Raw genomic sequence first — 23212 nt, 5'->3', positions numbered from 1 at the left:
CTGGCAAATCTGGTGCAGTCCATGAGGAGGAGATGCACTGCGGTACTTAATGCAGCTGGTAGCCACACCAGATACTGACTGTTACTTTTGATTTTGACCCCACCTTTGTTCAGGGACACATTATTCCATTTCTGTTAGTCACATGTCTGTGGAACTTGTTCAGTTTATGTCTCAATTGTTGAATCTTATGTTCATACAAATATTTACACATGTTAAGTTTGTTGAAAATAAATGCAGTTGACAGCGAGAGGACATTTATTTTTTTGCTGAGTTTATTTATGCACCAGAAGAGACTAATTGACCCTTTCGGTTTCGATTGACTATGTAGTATGGCAAACAAAATGCATTAAAAAAAATAGTAACTATTTCAAGTGCATCTTCGTGGAATATTATACAAAGGTATTTGGTCATCGACGCTCATGATAACGATTGTCTGTGGCTGTTTAAAATCTCTTTCAAGATAAGAAATGTAGGTTTACTACCCAGCTTAGCAGAGTTGATGCAGAGCTGTTATTGCAATAGAATGCTCTGAGTTGATGTGCCTTAGTTGTTGTCATTGGAAATAAATATGCTATTTATAAAGAGATGCTATGTTCAGTTAGCGTTTTCAAATAAAGCATTTAACCTTTTTGACAGCTGAAAGGACAGAACAGCTGTCAAACCAAGACAACCAGAATCAGTCAGAGCTTGTGTTCCTTCCTTTGCTATAATGAAAAAATGTGAATTCTTATCTGTCAAGATGGCAAGAGTTCTAAAGAGACAGTAGGAGCAAGAATAAATCATTTACAGAGGCAAGAATTTTGAAGTCTTTTTTTAATTGTGTTACCTCCTTCAGCAACCTCTGTTCCCCGTAAAATATACACATGTAGTACAGTAGACATTTTACTATGCTTACTGTATGAAAATGAAAAATTCTAATCTACAGTTATACATTTTCTTTACATACTGCTTGAAAAAATATATGCAAGTACGAATTTTACAGCTATAAATTGTACATTTCAAGGAGGTAGAATACCTGCATTATTAAGATTCTCCCATCTCGAAACAAAGAAACGCATTTCACTGCCAGGAATGTACAGAGCTCTAACAATAAAAATAATAATAATCCTTGCAGCCATGAACAGGCGCTTCCGTACACATTCATTTAAATCAACTTTGAAATTCAAAAGTTTAAAAAGTAAAAAGCATAGAAATATAGGGACTCTTATAAGGTCCAACAGAAAATGGATGTCAGTCGAGCCACAGTAGGTCATATTCATTGGTAAAAAACAAGCTTTGATAATGACTGCTGCATTGTACACACAATGACATTCAGCAATGGGATTTTAAAGACGGTATTTTGGGGGACAGTTGTGCTTTTCAGTTTTTTTAGGAACCTCTACCTGCAAAGCGGAAATGTTTTTTTCTTCTTCTACAGTCTGAAAGAATCGTAATACGCAGGAAAAGTTTCTGCGTTGTTTTTACATTCTCGACACAAACACAAAAACTGGGAAATATTTCAGTAATAGCGACGAACATCTGTTACCAATGTGCCTTGACGATAACACAACTAACATAACTGGTTCTACAGTAGGTATGTGTTAAAAATAGGCTGCCACAAATCAAGTTCCATCATCCACAGCGTGTCGAATAACACTGAAAATGTGCTCCTTTTCCTTTCAAAGAGCCTTATTGCAGTGGGATCTTGTCTGTGGAGGGGATTGCTACGCTGCCTGGTGTATGGTATACTGCAGGGACTGAGGCTTATGTTGTGTGTGGTGTTGGTCCAACAACACAATACTACATTTTCTCTACTAATGACCACTGTTCATCATGCTCAACATACCTAGTCACAATAACCTAGTCTGGTTATTGGTATGACTTTAGTTGTCAAATCATTGACCTGTGAGGGTTTATGAAATCAGCTACATCCTTTTTGGTGATAATATTCTGTATTTATCCTTTACTTGACCATGTGAGTCCCATTGAGATGCAAATCTTTTTTTCAATGGAGTGATGTAGGCTTGCGACAGAGGAGAACATTAAGCATTAATTAGTTCCAATTGGGGGTTACCAAATCCCACCAGTTCATTGAATCGATTGAATCAATAAAAATAAAAAACTATTTCAAATAGTGAAGAGGAGACAACACTCATCTCTTCCCTATACGTCATTCTCTTCTCTCTGGAGACCACGTCACCCTTTCATTCCATGAGCAGAGGACTGCACACACATGGTTTCCAGACACACTCACTGCTCAGTCTCAGTCTCATTCACACACGCTCACATAGGTATGTACCTACAGGTTTTCATACAGTCTATGGTACATACATTAGCGTGCACGCACACGCGGTCTACATTCTCACACACAAAACAGAATAAGAAATGCAAGAGCACGTCACCCTGAGCCTGGTCCTGTGCTGCCAATACATTGCTGATTAGGAACCTCTCCATAAACCCCTCGCATATTTGGATGTTGTTAGTGAAGTAGTAACACTCAGACAAAAATAGAATTGTGATAAACCAAAACATGTTCATTAACCCACTTGTAAATATAAACATAATTCTTTATCCAGGCAACACAATTGTCATGTTTCATGTATAAAATCCTCTCGTCTAAAAATATCCTATTTTTTCAGTACATGTCATGTGTTGTGTACACAGTAATTTTGCTTAGCACATGTACACATAAATAAAAACGGAAAACTGTGATGCAGGGAAGCAGAGAGCCTCCAGTCTACTGTATATGGCCATATCTCAGCTTTAAAGAGACAGAGCACTCACATAGTTACAGCCTGGCCAAGCCTAACTACAGCCGGGTAATCTCCCTTTGTTAGCATTATACAAACAGTGACTTCAGTTAAGGTGGATGGAGGCCGTCTGAAGCTGACAGAAGAAGCTCAAAACTCAAAGTTCCATAAGCCCTTGTGAGTTTGTGGCTGTCTATGTGCCTGCCCCCAAAGATCACAGCCATCCAGATGCCAAGAGAGAAGAATAAATGTCATACGTCATATAGCGCCTCCTGGCTTATTCATTTCCCTTTTCAGTATGTGGGAGAAAGCAGGGAAGAAGGGGGAAATGGAGAGGGGTGGGAGACTCCATCGCGCCCAGTTCAGTTGTCACGATGGCTGTCCAGTCTTGGCCAACGCACAACCGCAGCTTTAGTATTGAACATATTCAGATTGAAGGGACTGCAAGAGGTGGAGAGGGGAGACAGAGACACAATATGACGTTGAGTATAATGAACGTGAATCACAGGGCATCATAACAACACAACCTATGGCATCATAACACAACCTATGACATCATAACACAACCTATGGCATCACACAACCTATGACATCATAATACAACCTATGGCTCCATGGCAAATGTAAAAGCACATTGCTGCATGTAATTGTTTTCAAAGTGTTGACGGCAGACAAAGAACATGCAGGGAGAAGGTTGTTATATAACAAGCCTGCATGAAATATTATATTCTAACAGGGTACAATAGAACGGTTGGTTGCAAAGGTCCAGAAAAGCCATTCAAATAGACAATCCTTAAAATTCCAAATGCATTTTCCTGAACTAATGAATAGATTTATGGTGGACAAGACAGACAGGGTGTCTCTGTGTGTATGCAGCTAGAAAAGGAATTAGCAGGACTGACAAACAGATGGGGGGAGGCATGTTGCAAGAAGGGAGCAAACGAGAGAGAAGGAAAAAGCTTATGTTATTCTGATGAAGCCACAACTCCACTGACTGGCAAAACAAAGAGACGAGAGGACAGCTGAGACATCCATAACAGATAGTCATCCAATATTCCCCATTGTCAACCACTCCCTCTGCCATAACCCCTCACTATCCGTCACATCACCGGTTACCTCCTATTCACACGATGTGTGGGCCGGTGGCTGCCAGAATGGTGTGCCACTATCACCTAGGAAGGGTTAGGGGAGTATATTTGAAGATGATGCGATTTCATCTACACTTTATTTATTTTGTAGGCAAGGTGATAGCGAACAAACGTGAATTAACTTGATATCTGTGCAAGGGTAGCAGCTTTTGAGTCTGTCCCTCCTCCAATGCTAAATTAATGACAATGGTGCAACACTCTAGGTTGCCTGAGAAGCAGTGGTGAGAATGCTGGCACAAAGCAGCATTCCTATATGACCAAAATGCTACCAGTGGTGTAGAATGAGAAATAACGTCAGCTTACCCGGTGTAATCCAAAGACAGTGATACTGCACCAACCTTATTTGTCTGAACAGAGTCCTTCTATTCTGAGCGGAATCAAGTGTGGGAAGTTCTGGGAATTAGCCTTAGATGTCTGGCCCTCGTGGTCGGGGCCTATGAAAGTCCCCCTCGTGGTCGGGGCCTATGAAAGTCCCCGTCGTGGTCGGGGCCTATGAAAGTCCCCCTCGTGGTCGGGGCCTATGAAAGTCCCCGTCGTGGTCGGGGCCTATGAAAGTCCCCCTCGTGGTCGGGGCCTATGAAAGTCCCCCTCGTGGTCGGGGCCTATGAAAGTCCCCGTCGTGGTCGGGGCCTATGAAAGTCCCCCTCGTGGTCGGGGCCTATGAAAGTCCCCCTCGTGGTCGGGGCCTATGAAAGTCCCCCTCGTGGTCGGGGCCTCCAAATATTCATTATAAAGGAAGAGGATTACTAGGCTGGCCTCTCAGGGAATGAGTGAGCGCTACAGTATGGCTGAGCGTGTCAAATCCTTGTAATAGCAGAGAGCAGCACCAGACTGCCAGCCTAATAACGTAATTTTTTTTATTTAGCACACTCTTATCCACATAGTCTAGATTTAATAATAATGGTTACAGAAAGTGCATCTTTGGGGGAAAAAAAGTTTAAATTAAAAATATGTATACAAAGGCCTTCGGTTGGCCAGCGTCGAATGGAAAAAAAGCACAAAAGTCAGGATGAAAGAGATTTAAAAAAGTTTCCAGGACCGAATCAATTGGAAGTGGAAATGAGTCAAACTATAATCTCTCTTAGGCATATGATGGCCTACGACGTTGGGGGGGAAATTATGGTGTGATCAGCCTTCCCTTGCATCTATCGAACACACATGTGAATATCTTTCAGTTCTTATGTTTCAAGTGTTGTTAGATGGCTCAGATATTAGATGTCCTCATGTTAAAGCCAAACCCAGAAACCGAAATGAATCACCCTGAAATCCAGCCAATCACCCAATGAAATGACCTGCACATCAGCCAATGAGGCCACAGTGTCGAATAAACCTTTGCTTACCCAGAATCCACCTGGTTAGTAGTTAAAGCACATTTTCAGTTTAGTGTTCATTCTGTTGATGAGCTTATTATTTTTAATTGGTATGTGATGCTAGATCCACTCAATAGAGGTGAATACAGTAAACAGCCTAGGAAGAACAGAGCCGCAGAATAACACTCCACCAACACACATTTGAAGAGGCACCATTGTTCATAACACTAATTAGACCTCTGCCCAAATGTGTCAGTAAATTATTTTAACTGGAGACGGGTAGCTAGTGGGAAATGGCCTAATAGCCATGGTTAGTGTGTATGAAGTAGGCATTTAGACTGGAACTAGGCCATCGCAGGTCCTGTTTCAGCACCATGCAGACAACAGACAAGGAACAGAGAGGAGTTCAGTGGAGCCGCCAGAGAGTTAGACACACACAGTGGAGAGCCTGCAGCAGCAGCAGGGATAGGACAAGAATTCCGACTGGCTACGATTATAAATAGACATCATCTACACAAAAAGGGAAGACACTCGTGTTTGACAGAAGTGCAGAGAGGAAATATGACAGTTCAAAATACGGGTAAGAGAGTAGAAATACCAAAAAGATGGTGATGTTGGAGTATTTTTGGGGGCGGGGCACACACTTACGGGGATTGAGCGGCTGAGGTAGCGGCCGGAGGGTCCGCTGAGCCCGGAGTAGCCCTCCTGCTGGGGTCTGAATGGGCTGTACTTATCAGGCCCGGGGCCCAGCCTGCCTGCAGCATGTTGGGGGGCCCCCGCGGGGCTGAACACCCCAGTAGGGGAGGAGTTATACTGATTGTTGTTGACCTCATGATGGTGGTAATTGGCGCCGCACACGCCATTAGCCACGTAGCCGTGAACGGAGACGGCCCAGCCCGACGGAGGGATGGGGGTGGTGACGATGGAGGGAGGAGAGGAGGAAGAGTGTGATGAAGAGGGCGTGTACGGCAGCTTCCTATTGCCCTCGCTCCCGTCAGCTGCGTACAGGTTGCCTAAGGAGCTGGCTAGCCTGCAGTTAATGAAGGAGCTGAAGGAAAGGTAGATGGGAGCGGGGAAGGGGACATAAATACACAGGACACATCCCAAACACCAAACAAACAATGACAAGAGGACTGCCTTCTTTCACAGGCTCAGGAGAGGACGGCTGCCTACTGTGGACTGGTACTGTGGATCTAATAGTGGATTGATTTACTATATTTTCACTAGGGCTGTCACCAACTAAAACAAAATCTTGGTCGACCAAGTGCCATCTGTTCTTTCGACCAATCTACGAAATGTTAAAACGTGTATTTTTCCATATATAGACACACTGTATGTGTTTAAATAAAATCAACTATATGTAAGCTACTCAGCTTGTCTGAGTAGTCTACATAAGCGCACTGTGATTAAATAATGAAGACAAATGACACGAGGGATTCCGAGATCAAGACAGCCTAACCAGAAGAAAGAAACCTGTTCCTGAACCACCTCCTCCTGCTGCTGGCCTTCTCAGATTCTGCCATTAGCTCCTTGCAGGTAATAGGCTACACCAGGGGTCAGCAACCTTTTCCATTCGGAGTGTAAAGTTATCTTACCATTTCTACCAATCTGCGTGCCAGTTACTTTCGTGGAACAGTTTCATTTATTTTATAATAAAGTCTTTACATCTCAAAATCCTTGTCATGTGATTAATAAAAATTATATCGAAATGAAAATTATACAAATCTAAAAGTAACTTCTATTGCCAACTATGTAAAAATAGCTGACATAAAGGCAACAAATAAAAACATTGCATCCTGCAGGTAGAAAAGATCCTGATAAAAATAAATCACATCGCCTATGCATGATCTGACTTGAAACATTGTATCAACTATCAACTTGGTTCAGCCCAAAGCTTACATTAATGATCTTGCATCGTTGTATAAAATATTCTGGACCCTCAGCGTTTCCTGGCCAATGATCTCTGGACAGACACAGCTGTATTTGTGCAAGAGATAACAAGTAACCAGGTAGGCTATTTTATGACGCTTCCACCGGATCAGAGCATGACATTTTTTCCCCAATTCACACCAAGTGGTGGTTATTGAAAGTGAGAGAGCTGGAAAGATCTTTCAAATAGGCTACATTGAGGAACTATTGTCATTCTCAATGGATGTAAAAACAGACTTTGTTTACTTGCTGTTTGAAGTGATGAAAAAATAACTTTGAGAAGATCCACAGCTTATTAGTGGTGGTGAGTTATGACAATCAGAAATATCAGATCCCCAAATGGGAACATTTATAAGACTACATTTGCACGCAGGCCAGGTAGACTAGTCCTACTTCTATGTGTAATCAGGTGCATGTCCTTACTCAACATTGACAGGAGCACTCCAAAAACAAAACAAAATGAATAGATTGACAACTCATAAATGGAATGAAATAAACCAAAACTTGTTTCTCACAAGTGTAGCCTAGATTGTGCTCTCTGCAAACAATGTGTCCACTCCTACAATGAAAACAGTAAGACTGTAATAATATATGTAATGCGTTAACAGAAATGACGGTAACCAAACAGACATTGTAGGTTAGAAATTATGGGAATTAACGTTAAATGTACTACTTGTGATACTGGTGTGCCACCTCTGCAATGGATTAGTCTACTGAGACAGGCGTCAATCAAGACTTGGCGTAAACATCTTTTATTTATTTCTTAACTGCTCGACAAACCCTATCGACCAAACAATCGACCAGTCGACTAAATGGGATCAGCCATATTACACACAACCGATTTACACTGACGGCAAGCAGTCTACATTAGTGGATTGAGTAGGATAGTAATAGCAGATTGATTCAGCCAATCTATATTGCCATGGCTACCTACATACACATTTACTGTTGAATAATTTGATAGAAAAAGACAATAACAAATCCTGAAAAGAGCACAAAGTACAGTAGGTCTGGTACCGCTCCAGAGGAGAGATTGTTGTGGCATATTTCTGTGTTGTGTTATCTGCTAGTCCCTGTCTCTAGTGGTGCAGAATGCGGGGGATTTAGATTTGGTCTGTTGGGAAAGCTCACAGCCTGCAGCGCGTCAACCCTCTCTGTGAATCGGTCTGGTCACTGAGACACACTGCACACGTGTTCCCTGTCCTGCGTATCCTTCCACCTGCAACTTGCTCTCAGGACATGGGGTAGTCACAGACAGGCAGAAACACAACCAGGGGACTGAGACAGCCAAAAAAGGACAGGACAGGAAAGAGAGGGAAAGAGAAATGTTAAAGGAGTAAAAGACAAAATCTTCAGGAGTCAAGAGAAAGGGTAAGTGGATAAATGGAGGGATGGGAGGCTGCGCAGTATTAAACAGAAAGAAAAGGGAGGAAGAAATGGAAGGAGGGGGAAGAATGGAAAAAAGAAAATGAGTCGATAAAAGAGGAGTAAAGGGTAAGACGTGTCGGGGGAGGGGGTCGGGCTCACCTCTTGAGGTTGGACGCCGAGGACGAGGAGCTACGGCTGATTCTCTTGGCCGTGGCGGAAGCAGAGGATGATGGGACTTTGGAGGACTTGAGGGGGGAGATGGTACCCTGAGTGCCCACTCCAAGGTTCATCCTACTGGGAGAGAGAAAGAGATCGAAGAGAGAGAGAGAGACAGACAGAAGGAAAGGAAGAATAATTGGATATACATCGTGTGAGGTGAAATAAAAGTAAGAGCTGTTAACTTCTCTAGGGTAGGGGGCAGTATTTTGACGTCCGGATGAAAGGCGTGCCCGTAGTAAACTGCCTGCTACTCAGGCTCAGAAGGTAGGATATGCATATTATTAGTATATTTGGATAGAAAACATTCTGAAGTTTCTAAAACTGTTTGAATGATGTCTGTGAGTATAACAGAACTCATATGGCAGGCAAAAACCTGAGAAAAATCCAACCAGGAAGTGTGGAAATCTGAGGTTTGTAGTTTTTCAAGTGATTGCCTGAACAGTATACAGTGACTTAGGGTTAATTTTGCACTTCCTAAGGCTTCCACTAGATGTCAACAGTCTTTAGAACGTTGTTTCATGCTTCTACTGTGACTGGGGAGAGAATAAGAGCTGACTCAACAAGTGGACTGCCTGAGGCCAATGAGTGGTTTACTGTGCGGTCACGCAGGCGCTCCGTACCCTTCTTTTTCCTCTGTGATGAATACGCTATTTCCCGGTTGGAATATTATCGAAGATTTATGATAAAAAGACCCTAAGGATTGATTCTATACATTGTTTGACATGTTTCTACGAACTGTAATGGAACTATTTTGACTTTGTCTGAATTTAATGCGCGAGCACAGCGCATTTGGAGTACTTGACCAAACGTCCGAACAAAAAGGAGGTATTTGGACATATATATGGACTTTATCGAAACAAATGAACATTTATTGGGGAACTGGGATTCCTGGGAGTGCATTCTGACAAAGATCATCAAAGGTAAGTGAATATTTATAATATTATTTCTGAGTTTTGTTGGCTCCACAAAATGACGTGTTTGGTTTCGTGTCTGAACGCTGTACTCAGATTATTGCAAAGTGTGCCTTCGCTGTAAAGTTTTTTTGAAATCTGACACAGCGGTTGCATTAAGGAGAAGTGTATCTATAATTCTTTGAATAACAGTTTAATATTTTAATCAACGTTTATGATGAGTATTTCTGTAAATTGATGTGCTCATTCACCGGAAGTTTTGGGAGGCAAAACATTTCTGAACATTACACGCCAATGTAAAATGGGGTTTTTGGATATAAATATGAACTTTATCGAGCAAAACATACATGTATTGTGTAACATGAAGTCCTATGAGTGCCATCTGATGAAGATCATCAAAGGTTAGTGATTAATTTTAGCTGTATTTCTGGTTTTTGTGAATCCTCTCCTTGCTTGGAAAATGGCTGTGTGGTTTTTCTTGTTTAGGTGCTGTCCTAACATAATCTAATGTTATGCTTTCGCCGTAAATCCTTTTTGAAAATCGGACAATGTGGTTGGATTAACGAGAAGTGTATCTTTAAAATGGGATATAATAGTTGTATATGTTTGAGAAATTTGAATTATGAGATTTTTGTTGTTTTGAATTTGCCACCCTGCTATTTCACTGGCTGTTGAATAGTGTGTCCCGCAGGTGGAACGCTAGCGTCCCACATAGCCCAGAGAGGTTAACCTGTTTGGGATAGGGGGCAGTATTTTCACGTTCGGATGAAAAGTGTGCCCAAAGTAAACTGCCTGCTACTCAGGCCCAGAAGCTAGGATATGCATACAATTGATAGATTTGGATAGAAAACACTCTAAAGTTCCTAAAACTGTTAAAATAATGTCTGTGAGTATAAGATAACTTATTTGGCAGGCGAAACCCCGAGGACAAACCATCCAGGAAGGTTTTTTTTTTTTTAGTTCACTGTGTTTTCTATGGGAACATAGATTTCTGTGGCACTTGGTTGCAGTTCCTATTGCTTCCACTAGATGTCAACAGTCTTTAGAAATTGGTTGATGTTTTTCTTTAGAGAAATGAAGAAGTACGGCTATTCAGAAGGAGGGTCCAGCCTAGTGTACTCTTGTTTGGGGCGCACGACCTGAAGCTCACTCCACTTTCATTTTAGCCGCAATTGAACACAGTGTATTACGTCTTAAATTTTATTGATTATTTACATTTTAAAATACCTCAAGTTGGATTAGGAAAGTTGTTTGAAATGTTTGGACCAAGATTACAGGTAACTTATTAGATATTTTGTAGTCATGTTGGGCGAGTTGGCATCGATATTTTTCTGAATCAAACGCGCCAAAAAAATGGACATTTTGGAGATATAACGACGGAATTAATCGAACAAAAGGACCATTTGTGATGTTTATGGGACACATTGGAGTGCCAACAGAAGAAGCTCTTCAAAGGTAAGGCATGAATTATATCGTTATTTCTGAGTTTTGTGTCGCGCCTGGCGGGTTGAAATATGATTGTCATGTGTTTGTTTGATGGGGTACTATCCTCAGATAATCGCATGGTTTGCTTTTGCCGTAAAGCCTTTCTGAAATCTGACATGGTGGCTAGATTAACAAGAAGTTAAGCTTTAATTTGGTGTATTGCACTTGTGAATGTATGAAAGTTAAATATTTCAAATATTTATTTGGGAATTTCGCACTCTGCAATTTCACTGGATGTTGTGGAAACCTTCCGCTAGTGGAACCCCCAGTCGTAACAGGTTAAAGCAGTCTGGCCGCTGCTTGTGGATGTCTGTGATCTGTCTGTCAGTACTGGGCTGAAGAACTTCCAACGTCATTCAGGACGGTACAGCAATTAGAGGAGACTGTGCTAGTCGGAGTAGCCTCGGCCTCTTTCAGTGACACACACACTCGCGCGCAGACAACACACACACAGACACCCAGACAGACACCCAGACAGACACCCAGACAAACAAACACACAACAAACACACCTACACGCTAACCTTTGAGTAGGTGAAAGAACCAGGGCTAAAGGAGTGGGAGGACGGAGAGCTTTGTAGAGCCTCTTCGAGGAAAATTAATTAAGGGCTGTACTTTAGCACAAAAGAGGGAGTTCCATTTCCATCACTGTTCACACTCCCAAGTCGCCTCTCCTCCTCTACCTCTGACCATCCAGCACTTTGCTGCAGGTAGCCTAGTTACAGCTTGAGTTGAGCTATACTTCGCACCGAATTGAATGAAATATAGACAGGCATGGTAGCATGTGTGAAGGACATTGTGTGTGCAGAGATATGTGTTGAGACTCGAGAGAGAGAGAGAGGTGTCGATGCAACTTATATTGAGGAGACTGTTTTGTGATAGCTAGGATACACCCCTGCCACTTAGACAAACCGCATAGTCAACACTATTGTAAAGGTACCTAAAAGGTTGGGACGGTGACCTGGTGTGCATTTTCATGTCTTCAAGTCTGAAAAAAAAGAGCAAGAAAGATTAATGAGGGTTCACTTCCAGAGATAGCATGTTTGCACACTTACAGTGCATTCGGAAAGGATTCAGACCCCTTGACTTCTTCCACATTTTGTTACATTACAGCTTTATTCTAAAATGGATTAAATAAAACATTTTCCTCAATCTACACACAATACCCCATAATGACAAAACGAAAACAGGTTTTTGAAAAGTTTGCAAATGTATTAAAAATACAATCAGAAATAACATGGGAGTCCACCTGTGCTAAATTCGATTGTGGGACATGATTTGTAAAGGCACACACCTGTCTATATAAGGTCCCACAGTTGACAGTGCATGTCAGAGCAAAAACCAAGCCATGAGGTCAGGGGAATTATCTGTAGAGCACCGACACAGGATTGTGTCGAGGCATAGAGCTGGGGAAGGGTACCAAAAAATGTCTACAGCATTGAAGATCCCAAAGAACACAGTGGCCTCCATCGTTCTAAAATAGAAGAAGTTTAGAACCACCAAGACTCTTCCTAGAGCTGGCAGCCCGACCAAACTGAGCCATCGGGGGAGAAGGGCCTTGTTCAGGGAGGTGACCAAGAACCCAATGGTCACTCTGACAGAGCTCCAGAACTCCTCTGTGGAGATAGGAGAACCTTCCAGACGGACAACCATCTCTGCAGCACTCCACCAATCAGGCCTTTGTGGTAGAGTGGCCAGACGGAAGCCACAACTCAGTAAAAGGCACATGACAGCCCGCTTGGAGTTTGCCAAAAGGCACCTAAAGGACTCGCAGACCATGAAATACAAGATTCTTTGGTGTGATGAAACCAAAATGTAACTCTTTGGCCTGTATGCCAAGCGTCACATCTGGAAGAAACCTGGCACCATCCCTGAAGCACGGTGGTGGCAGCATCATGCTGTGGGGATGTTTTTCAGCGGCAGAGTCTGGGAAACTAGTCAGGATCGAGGGAAAGATGAACGGAACAAAGTACAGAGAGTTCCTTGATGAAAACCTGCTCCAGAGCGCTCAGGACCTCAGACTGGCGCGAAGGTTCACCTTCCAACAGGACAACGACCCTAAGCACACAGCCAAGTCAATGCAGGAGTGGCTTTGGGACAAGTCTCTGAATGTCCTTGAGTGGCCCAGCCAGAGCCTGGTCTTGAACCCAATCGAACATCTCTGGAGAGACCTAAAAATAGCTGTGCAGCATTGCTCCCCATCCAACCTGACAGAGAAGAATGGGAGAAACTCCCCAAATACAGGTGTGCCAAGCTTGTAGCGTCATACCCAAGAGGACTCGAGGCTGTAATCGCTGCCAAAGGTATTTCAACAAAGTACTGAGTAAAGGGTCTGAATACTTATGTAAATGTGATATTTTAGTTCTTGATTTTTTTATAAATTTGCAAACAATAAAAAAAAACTGTTTTTGCTTTGTCATTATGGGGTATTGTGTGTATATTGATCAGGGAAAAAAACGATTTAATCCATTTGAGAATAAGGCTGAAACGTAACAAAATGCGGAAAATGTCAAGGGGTCTGAATACTTTCTGAATGCACTGTATATGTACTTCGTGCACTGGGAAGTGGAAAAGTAGCGATCACTAGCCTAACATTCAAAGCACTTTCCTGAGTCATGTAGGCTACATGACTAAAACCTCAAACGAAAAGCTCAAAAACTACTTTGAGGTTTACAAAACAAAGCAAGTATTTAACAGAAAACCCCAGCATGACACCAAGCCAATATACTGGATAACCTGCCGGACGGTGCCTGTGTTATTTCAGCGGGGTAACCATGGAAACCAGAGCCCTGAATCAGATCACAGAGCCACAGGCTGTCTCACTAGCTAGGAGACAGCGCTAGACAAAGTCAGATAAATCCAAATCATTCCATTTCGTTGGACGATGTATACCATGCATTTCCCGTACATACGACTAATACAACTTGAAACCTCCTTGACACTGAGCCCGGCAGGGCGGTGGTTTCCATGCCAACCAGAACTTGTCGTGCCAGCTAAAATACACTGAACAAAACTACAAACATGTAAAGAGTTGGTTCCATGTTTCATGAGCAGAAAGAAAAAAAATCCTAGATTTGTTCCATATTCACAAAAAGCTTATTTCTCTCAAACGTTGTGCACAAATTTGTTTACATCCCTGTTAGTGAGCATTTCTCCTTTGACTAGATAATCACTCCACCTGACAGGTGTGGCATATCAAGAAGCTGATTAAACAGCATGATCATTACACAGGTGCACCATGTGCTGGGGACAATAAAAGGCCACTCAAATGTGCAGTTTTGTCACACAACACAATGCCACAGATGTCTCAAGTTTCAAGGGAGCGTGCAATTGGCAACACAGACTGCAGGAATGTCCACCAGAACTGTTTCCAGATAATTTGATGTTAATTTCTATACCGTAAACCACCTCCAACATCGTTTCAGAAAATTTGGCAGTATGTCCAACCAGCCTCACAACCGCAGACCACGTGTAACCACACAAGCCCACGACCTCCACATACAGCTTCCTGCGGAATTGTCTGAGGGGGGTTGGGGGGGCTGGGGTGCTGAGGAGTATTTTGGTCTGTAATAGAGCCCTTTTATGGGGAAAAACTCATTCTGATTGGCTGGGCCTGACTCCCCAGTGGGTGGGCCTGTGCCCCCTAAGGCCACCCATGGCTGCACTCCTGACCAGTCATGTGAAATCCATCGATTAGGGCCTAATTAATTCATTTCAATTGACTGATGTCCTTATATGAACTGTAACTCAGTAAAATCGTAGAAATTGTTGCATGATGCGTTTATATTTCTGTTCAGTATACTTCTGGTTTGATTTCTATTTACTTCAGCATTTTGTCTCAGTGCCTTGACGTATACCAGGGATCATCAACTAGATTCAGTCGCGGGACAATTGTTTCTTGAGCGGATGGTCAGGTGGCCGGAACATAATTACAAATAATTCATAGACTGCAAATGAACCGCAAGAAGCCTTAACAGATATAATATTGGAATAAAACATAAATCTTGCTTCCATTTGTTTATGATCACGTGTCTCTATTATTAGTGGAAATACTTCGGAACAGATTTCCCAAATTAAAATCACCTGATTTCCTGGTGTTTTTACATTTTTTATATCCAACAATGAAAATGCAATTTTTATTTATTGCTCAGAAAACTTAGGGGGGGGGGCAAATAAAACCACCCGCCAAATTCGGGCCCGTGGGCTGCCAGTTGGGGAACCCTGAAGTATACTGATCTGATATCTCCTATATAGACCTTTAACCTCTGATAGAAGCTGTAATGACATTATGGTTGAGTAACTGAAACGTGTCCAACTGAAATGTCTAACTGAAATACTTAAATATGTATTACTTTCCATAGAACGGAGGGCAGAGTTCAAACGTGACAAGCTATACAGCTAAAGGAGAAAAGTCCTTGAGATCTCAAAAAGGTGGAAACTAATAAGGTGGGAGGATCTTAAAGGGGACGTTTGGAGTATCCCAGGCAGCTCTTACCTTAGGGCTCCTGTTGTGGCCGACCTGGGCTGGCGCCGGCCCTTTAAGGCACGCAATTTATCTCCTTGGGTCATGCATAGGCCGTTCTCCCCAATATAGTCGTTCTGTGGAGAGAACACATGACCACATAAGATAATGTGGCTAAGTATCTACAGTAGATTGGATTAACAGACCAGAATATGGTACTGTTTTGTGTATAAGAACAATTGTTTATAAAAAATAAATCCTCTAGTCCAGGGTTTCCCAAACTAAGTCCTCGGGATCCCAAGGACTGCACGTTTTGGTTTTTGCCCTAGCACTACACAGCTGATTAAATAATCAACCAATCATCAAACTTTGATGATTGTGTAGTGTTAGGGCAAAAACAAAAACGTGGGGTCCCGAGGACAGAGTTTGCGAAACGCTGCTGTAGTCTGTTTAGTGCTGGTTTGATTAATAAATTAAACACATTCCATTACAGGTATGTACTAAATAATACACCACAGACATCACAGATTTTCTCCAATCAACAGAGAGAACACTAAAAAGGTAGGAGAATATCTGCAGCCTCTTAGCTGGAAACAATGCAGATGTACATCAGATCCACAGGGAAAATGGGGCATTGTCAGGGTCCGGTTCATTAGGCACCAAACGGAAGAGAAACTCAAATTTTGGTTTCAGCCTGTTTTATTCCGTTTGTTGCCTAATGAACAGGACCCAGGGCAGGGTTGTGGGTGGCGCTGACCTCTTGAAGGCGGTCGGTACTGTGGGACCTGAGGATGCCAGCGGGGCTGCTGGTGGTAATAGAGGTGTGGGTTGGTCTGAGGGTGAGATCGTCCATGCTGGAGATGAGGTGAGACACGCCCCTCGGCTGCTTCTGCTGCGAACGCTGCATGTCCCCCTGCATCCACATGGCTGCCTGCCTCCTGAGACAAAGAGAGAGAGGGAGGGAGAGGGAAGGAGAGAGATGGAAAGTTGGAGAGGTTGCATTAGGAAATCCTCGCCTACCATGTGACATTAAGTCTATAACACCGTGTCACTTGTGGCCTGACCAGAGAGAGACCGATACAGACCAGCTTGTCCATCCATACCATTCCATTGCGCTGGGATGGAAACTATGCCAAGAGATAAGACCATAACTGCTGTTGAAGGATTGAATGGAGTGGAGGAAACAGAACCCCATTTAATCTTTACCCTTTGTTCACCCCAGAACATGGACAGATTGGAGAATTAGGAAAACAACATTTACATTGTAGTCATTTGAAAGAAGCGGTCAGGTCACACCTTTAACTGAACTGGTATATATATATATTTTTTTTTTGTAAAGAAAAAAGTATTTAATAAGATTATTTCATTCATTCAGATCTAGGATGTGTTATTTTAGTGTTCCCTTTATTTTTTTGAGCAGTGTATATATATATATATATATATATGTTGCAGGCACCAGACTCTGTCACGTCTGTCACATGTGCTCAGTGTGAACCTGCTTTCATCTGTGAAGAGCACAGGGCGCCAGTGGTGAATTTGCCAATCTTGGTGTTCTCTGGCAAATGCCAAACGTCCTGCACGGTGTTGGGCTGTAAGCACAACCCCCACCTGTGGACGTCGGGCCCTCATACCACCCTCATAGAGTCTGTTTCTGACCGTTTGAGCAGACACATGCACATTTGTGGTCTGCTGGAGGTCATTTTGCAGGGCTCTGGCAGTGCTCCTCCTGCTCCTCCTTGCACAAAGGCGAAGGTAGCGGTCCTGCTGCTGGGTTGTTGCCCTCCTACGGCCTCCTCCACGTCTCCTGATGTACTGGCCTGTCTCCTGGTAGCGCCTCCATGCTCTGGACACTACGCTGACAGACACAGCAAACATTCTTGCCACAGCTCGCATTGATGTGCCATCCTGGATGAGCTGCACTACCTGAGCCACTTGTGTGGGTTGTAGACTCCGTCTCATGCTACCACTAGAGTGAAAGCACCGCCAGCATTCAAAAGTGACCAAAACATCAGCCAGGAAGCATAGGAACTGAGAAGTAGTCTGTGGTCACCACCTGCAGAACCACTCCTTTATTGGGGGTGTCTTGCTAATTGCCTATAATTTCCACCTGTTGTCTATTCCATTTGCACAACAGCATGTGAAATGTATTGTCAATCAGTGTTGCTTCCTAAGTGGACAGTTTGATTTCACAGAAGTGTGATTGACTTGGAGTTACATTGTGTTGTTTAAGTGTTCCCTTTATTTTTTTGAGCAGTATATATAAGATTCTCCCCTGCCAAAATCTACAACATTTCGGAACAATTCAGCATTTAAATCAGAGGGGAATTCACAGATTGCTAGTCGGGAGGGATGAGACGAGGTGAGGAGGGGGGATGATTAAAGATACTCTGATACAAGCTGTGGAGGACCAGGACAGGAGTCTGTTCAGCTTCACAGATGACCGAATAGGAACAAGACCCGAGCACTGTGTTTAAACCAGCGGTTGGAACCGGTTCAGGGAACAGAACAGAAAACCGGAAAATAAATGTCATTTTTCAAGGAACAGAAACGTAACCGGCAACGAACATGAACTGTTATTTTAAAAGCAGTTCCATGTTGTCATGGCTCTATGTAGTACTGTGCGCCTCCCATAGTCTGTTTTGGACTTGGGGATTGTGAAGAGACCTCTGGTTTCATGTCTTGATCTTTGCAAGAGGGAAGGAATCTGATTTCATTGGTCCTCAACTCAGTCGTCATTTCATTCAGGGTAAGTGGGGTTAGCTGTGAGTTAGCCTGCCCCGGAGCAGGTTAGTTCTGAAGGATTCGTTGCCGTAGAATTTACCTGGCTAAAAGGTGGGCCACTTTCATATGACCAGTTATCCCGAGTTGAACGCAGAGTTGACTAAAGTTACCTCGCCAAGTCCTCAAACCCAGTGCTTAATTTGAGACGGATCCTGCCGGAACAGGATCCGCCACCTTTCAGTTTTGGACTGTTTCGTTCCGGAACCCATTTTACAGGATTTGGTACCTCTCTTGGCATGAAAAATTATTTTCACTGTTTGCAATGTAAAAATTCAAATAAAAGCGATCAGTGTTCATTCGAGTTGCCTCCTCTGTAAATTCTCCTGCCCCCTTAAAAAAACGTAATGTGAAAATGTGCCTGATATTCTAATAACTGATTCGTGTTGGGCCGGCCCGGGTTCATGGTTTGCGCAACATTGCAGCCTAGAGACCAACACCTGGTCGTTGCTGTGGTGAGAGAGAGAAGCGCACCTGAATCTCTCACATAACTAGAGTGAGATTCACTGAAATGATAGAATTAACAATACTACAATACTAGGAGTAATTTAGCCTCAGAGGATCAATAGCTTATATAAACATCCAAGATGGCGTAGCAGTCAGACGTCTTCGTTCTTCGTCTTGTGTCCTATGTATATCTTTTTCTTAGCATATCTTTTTATATTTTTCTAAACCTCAACTTCAAAATACTCTCCTGCAACCCGCCTCACCCAATGTGGTGTGGATCTGTTTTTTTCTAAAGTATTTTTATTTACCTCGGAACCGGAATCCCCCAACAGATTGTTGTTGTTATTCTGTCTCTCACTGTTCAAATAAACCTATCATTAAAATCATAGACTGATCATTTCTTTGTCAGTGGGCAAACGTACAAAATCAGCAGGGGATCAAATACTTTTTTCCCTCACTGTACCTCATCTCCATACTGTATTTATTTATCTTGCTCCTTTGCACCCCAGTATCTCTACTTGCACATTCATCTTCCGCACGTCTACCATTCCAGTGTTTAATTTGCCATACTGTAATAATTTCGCCACTATGGACTATTTATTGCCTCACCCCCCTTATCCTACCTCATCCTGTAGGCTACCAAAAGATTTGACCAACTTCCAAAAAGGCATGTCGTTGCATTGTTTTACAAAGTAAAACAAGAGAGATTAGGCTTTTGGAACGAGCGCGCCGGTCATCGGCCAAGCTTTTTTAGGACGGTAATTTCCTCCTATTGTACAATATGTGCGTCTCCACACACACAGGTGGATTCATCATGAGGTCGTTTTTATTGATCTCAGATTCTGCGTTTGTCAGTGTCTAAGTACCCTGTCATTTCAATCATTTCTGAGGTATTAAAAAAAATGCATTCATAAAAAGGCCATATTATTCCTGGACAATAGGCTACAACAACCAAAAAATCCCCATGTGTGCAACTTCTGCAAGCGCCTCTACACTACTGCTCTATGCCAGTACGCAAAAGCGATGATAATGCATGCAATGCTTTATTATGAAAGGTGATTTTTTTTATATGTAATCCGGTACCTTAGAGCCCCCCAGGTCACCCTCCTATCTCGCTCACTTTTTGTTCCGGCACGTCCCGATTTACAAATCAAACATTGCTCAAAACTGGTCATAACCTGAGGCACGAACAATTGGTACTGCAAACATTTTCAGGCACCCTCGACAGCAGCAACTGACTGACCTGTACGAACTGAAAGAACAAGTCGAACTGGCAGTCAAAGGCAAGAAAACAACTTCATGACAGTCTTGGCACCTAATTGTGGAACCAGCTTCCCTCTAACGTCACAGAGTCACAGCAGAGTCCCTACCCATCTTCTGAAAACGCCTGAAACCCTACCTCTTCAAAGAGTATCTTAAATAAACCCCCACGACCCCCCCAAAATAACAAGTGTAATTCCCTACTAACACTGACTTTGCTGATAATTACTTTATTGAGGAATAATGTACTTGCTCGACTGTGATGTGGTTGTCTCACCTAGTTATCCTAAAATGAATGCACTAATTGTAATTCGCTCTGGACAAGAATGTCTTCTAAAATACTATAATGTCAAATGTTTAAAAAATAATATAAAAAATATAAACGCAACATGTAAAGTGTTGATCCCATATTTCATGAGCTGAAATAAAATATCCCCAAAATGTTCCATACATACAAAAATGCTTATTTTTCACAAATTTTGTGCACACATTTGTTTACATCCCATCTAGTAAGCATTTCTCCTTGACCAAGATAATCCATCCACCTGACAGTAGTGGCATATCAAGAAGCTGATTAAACAGGATGACGGTCTAAGGCACTGCATCGCAGTGCTAGAGGCGTCACTACAGATCCGGATTCGATCCCGGGCTGTGTCACAGCCGGTCCCGGCTACCAAACACGGTCACCAGTTGTACAGTTTCCCCAGGTGCCGAAGACATGGATGTCAATTAAGGCAGCCCCCCGCACCTCTCTGATTCATTCACATTTCAGTTGAAGGCATTCAGTTGTACAACTGACTAGGTATCCCCCTTTCCCTTTACAGCGTTTCCACCGGCACATTGGCACGGCTGGCTTCCGGGTTAAGCGAGCAGTATGTCAAGAAGCAGTGCGGCTTGGTGGGGTCTCGACCTTTGCCTCTCCCGAGTCCGTACGGGAGTTGCAGCGATGGGACAAGACTAACTACCAATTAGATACCACAAAATTGGGGAGCAAAAATAAAATAAAAAATAGATATACCTCATTACACAGGTGCACCTTGTGCTCGGGACAATAAAAGGCCACTTTAAAATGTGCAGTTTTGTCACACAACACAATGCCACAGATGTCTCAAGTTTTCAGGGAGCTTGCAATTGGCATGTTGACTGTAGGAATGTCCACCAGAGCTGTTGCCAGAGAATTAAAATGTTAATTTCTCTACCATAAGCCGCCTCCAACTATGTTTTAGAGAATTTGGCAGTACGTCCAACCAGCCTCACAACCTCAGACCACGTGTAACCACGCCAGCCCACATCCGGCTTCATCACCTGAGGGATTGTATGAGACCAGCAACCTCGACAGCTGATGAAACTGTCGGTTTGCACAACTGAAGAACTTCTACATAAACTGTCAGAAACAGTTTCAGAGAAGCTCATCTGCGTGCTCGTGGTCCTCACCAGGATCTTGACCTGACCGCAGTTCGGCGTCATAACCGACTTCAGTGGGAAAATGCTCACCTTCGATGAACACTGGCATGCTGGAGAATATTTGTAATTTTTTTAAGGCATCTGCAACCAACAGATGCATCTCTGTATTACCAGTCTTGTGAAATCCATAGATTAGGGACTAATTAATTTATTTCAATTAACTGATTTCCTTATATGAAATGGAACTCATTCAAATCTTTAACATTGTTGCATTTATATTTTTGTTCAGTGTATATGAATGAGACATGTAGCTGAATGAAACTGATCTAGGACCAGCTATTAGGAGTACTTACTCCTCCAAGAAGTGCTGCTGAGGGCCGATAACGGAGCCTGGTCGGCAGACCCTGATCCAGGCGATGGTCTCTGCTGCCGTGAAGTGGTAGTGCTTCATTAGGTAACAGCCTATCAGGGTGCCAGTACGCCCAAGGCCAGCTGATGACAAGAATGAGCGAGTGAAAATAATTAGAATTACATTTTTCATAAATAAGGAATTGAATAGAACATATTAAAAGTAACAATGTCATCATCAGACTTGATTGAGATTATACGCACACATGTCAAAAGTTTGGACACATACTCATTCCAGGGTTTCTTTATTTTCCACATTGTAGAATAATAGTGAAGACATCAAAACTATGAAATAACACATATGGAATCATGTAGTAACCAAAAAAGTGTAAAACAAGCTACATATATTTTATATTGGAGATTCTTCAAAGTAGCCACCCTTTGCCTTGATAACAGCTTTGTACACTCTTGGCATTCTCTCAACCAGCTTCATGAGGTAGTCACCTAGAATGCATTTCAATTAACAGGTGTGCCTTGTAAAAAGTTCATTTGTGGAATTTCTTTCCTTCTTAATGTGTTTGAGCCAATCAGTTTTGTTGTGACAAGGTAGGGGTGGTAGGATTATTTTCATCTCATATTGCTCAAACAGCAAACCTGGTGTCAAAAAACAGATAAAGCAACACCTTGCGGCACAACACCTTTCCCCTATTTGACCTAGATAGTTTGTGTGTATGCATTGATATGTAGGCTACATGTGCCTTTAAAAAAATATATATATGTAGTTCTGTCTTTGAGCTGTTCTTGTCTATTGATGTTCTGTATTATGCCATTCTGTATTATGTTTCATGTTTTGTGTGGACCCCAGGAAGAGTAGCCGCTGCTTTTGCAACAGCTAATGGAGATCCTAATAAAATACCCCAAAAATACAAAACAATAGCCCTATTATGTAAAAGACCAGCTCCATATTATGGCAAAAACAACTCAAATAAGCAAAGCGAAACGACAGTCCATCATTACTTTAAGACATGAAGGTCAGTCAATGCGGAACATTTCAAGAACTTTGAAAGTTTCTTCAAGTGCGGTCACAAAAACCATCAAGTGTTAAGTTGAAACTGGCTTAAATGAGGACCGCCACAGGAAAGAGTTACTTCTGCTGCAAAGGATAAGTTGATTACAGCTCCCGAGTGGCGCAGCAATCTAAGGCACTGCATCGCAGTGCTAGAGGCGTCACTACAGACACCCTGGTTTCGAATCCAGGCTGTATCACAACCGGCCGTGATTGGTAGTCCCATAGGGCGGCGCACAATTGGCCCAGTGTCGTCCGGGTTTAGCCGGTGTAGGCAGTCATGGTAAATAATAATTTGTTCTTAATCAACTTGCCTAGTTAAATAAAAATATACAAATTTATATATTTA

The 23212-nt window shown here is 42.6% G+C and overlaps 1 protein-coding gene across 6 annotated transcripts in view; it reads right to left on the bottom strand.

The window, feature by feature from the left end:
• Positions 1-796: 796 nt before the first annotated feature.
• Positions 797-23212, bottom strand: part of LOC106573944 (cell division cycle 14Ab) — a 75720-nt gene continuing 53304 nt past the window's right edge. For 2 of the 6 annotated variants that reach the window (XM_045697310.2, XM_014149419.3), the window contains 7 exons: positions 21803-21941; positions 16318-16498; positions 15594-15697; positions 12039-12086; positions 8644-8778; positions 5836-6235; positions 797-3170 (listed from right to left, as the gene is read on the bottom strand). In XM_045697310.2, coding sequence (XP_045553266.2) covers positions 3141-3170; positions 5836-6235; positions 8644-8778; positions 12039-12086; positions 15594-15697; positions 16318-16498; positions 21803-21941 — 1037 coding nt within the window. In that variant the 3' untranslated portion in view covers positions 797-3140. Of the gene's footprint in view, positions 3171-5835; positions 8516-8643; positions 8779-12038; positions 12087-15593; positions 15698-16317; positions 16499-21802; positions 21942-23212 lie in introns of those variants that run through there. The other 4 variants (XM_045697311.2, XM_014149420.3, XM_045697313.2 and 1 more) reach the window with 3 other exon arrangements.

This window comes from Salmo salar, chromosome 16, assembly GCF_965601325.2.
Source record: "Salmo salar chromosome 16, fSalSal1, whole genome shotgun sequence".
In the NCBI taxonomy this organism is placed as follows: Eukaryota; Metazoa; Chordata; class Actinopteri; order Salmoniformes; family Salmonidae; genus Salmo; species Salmo salar.
This window is presented reverse-complemented; position numbering and strand designations above follow the sequence as displayed.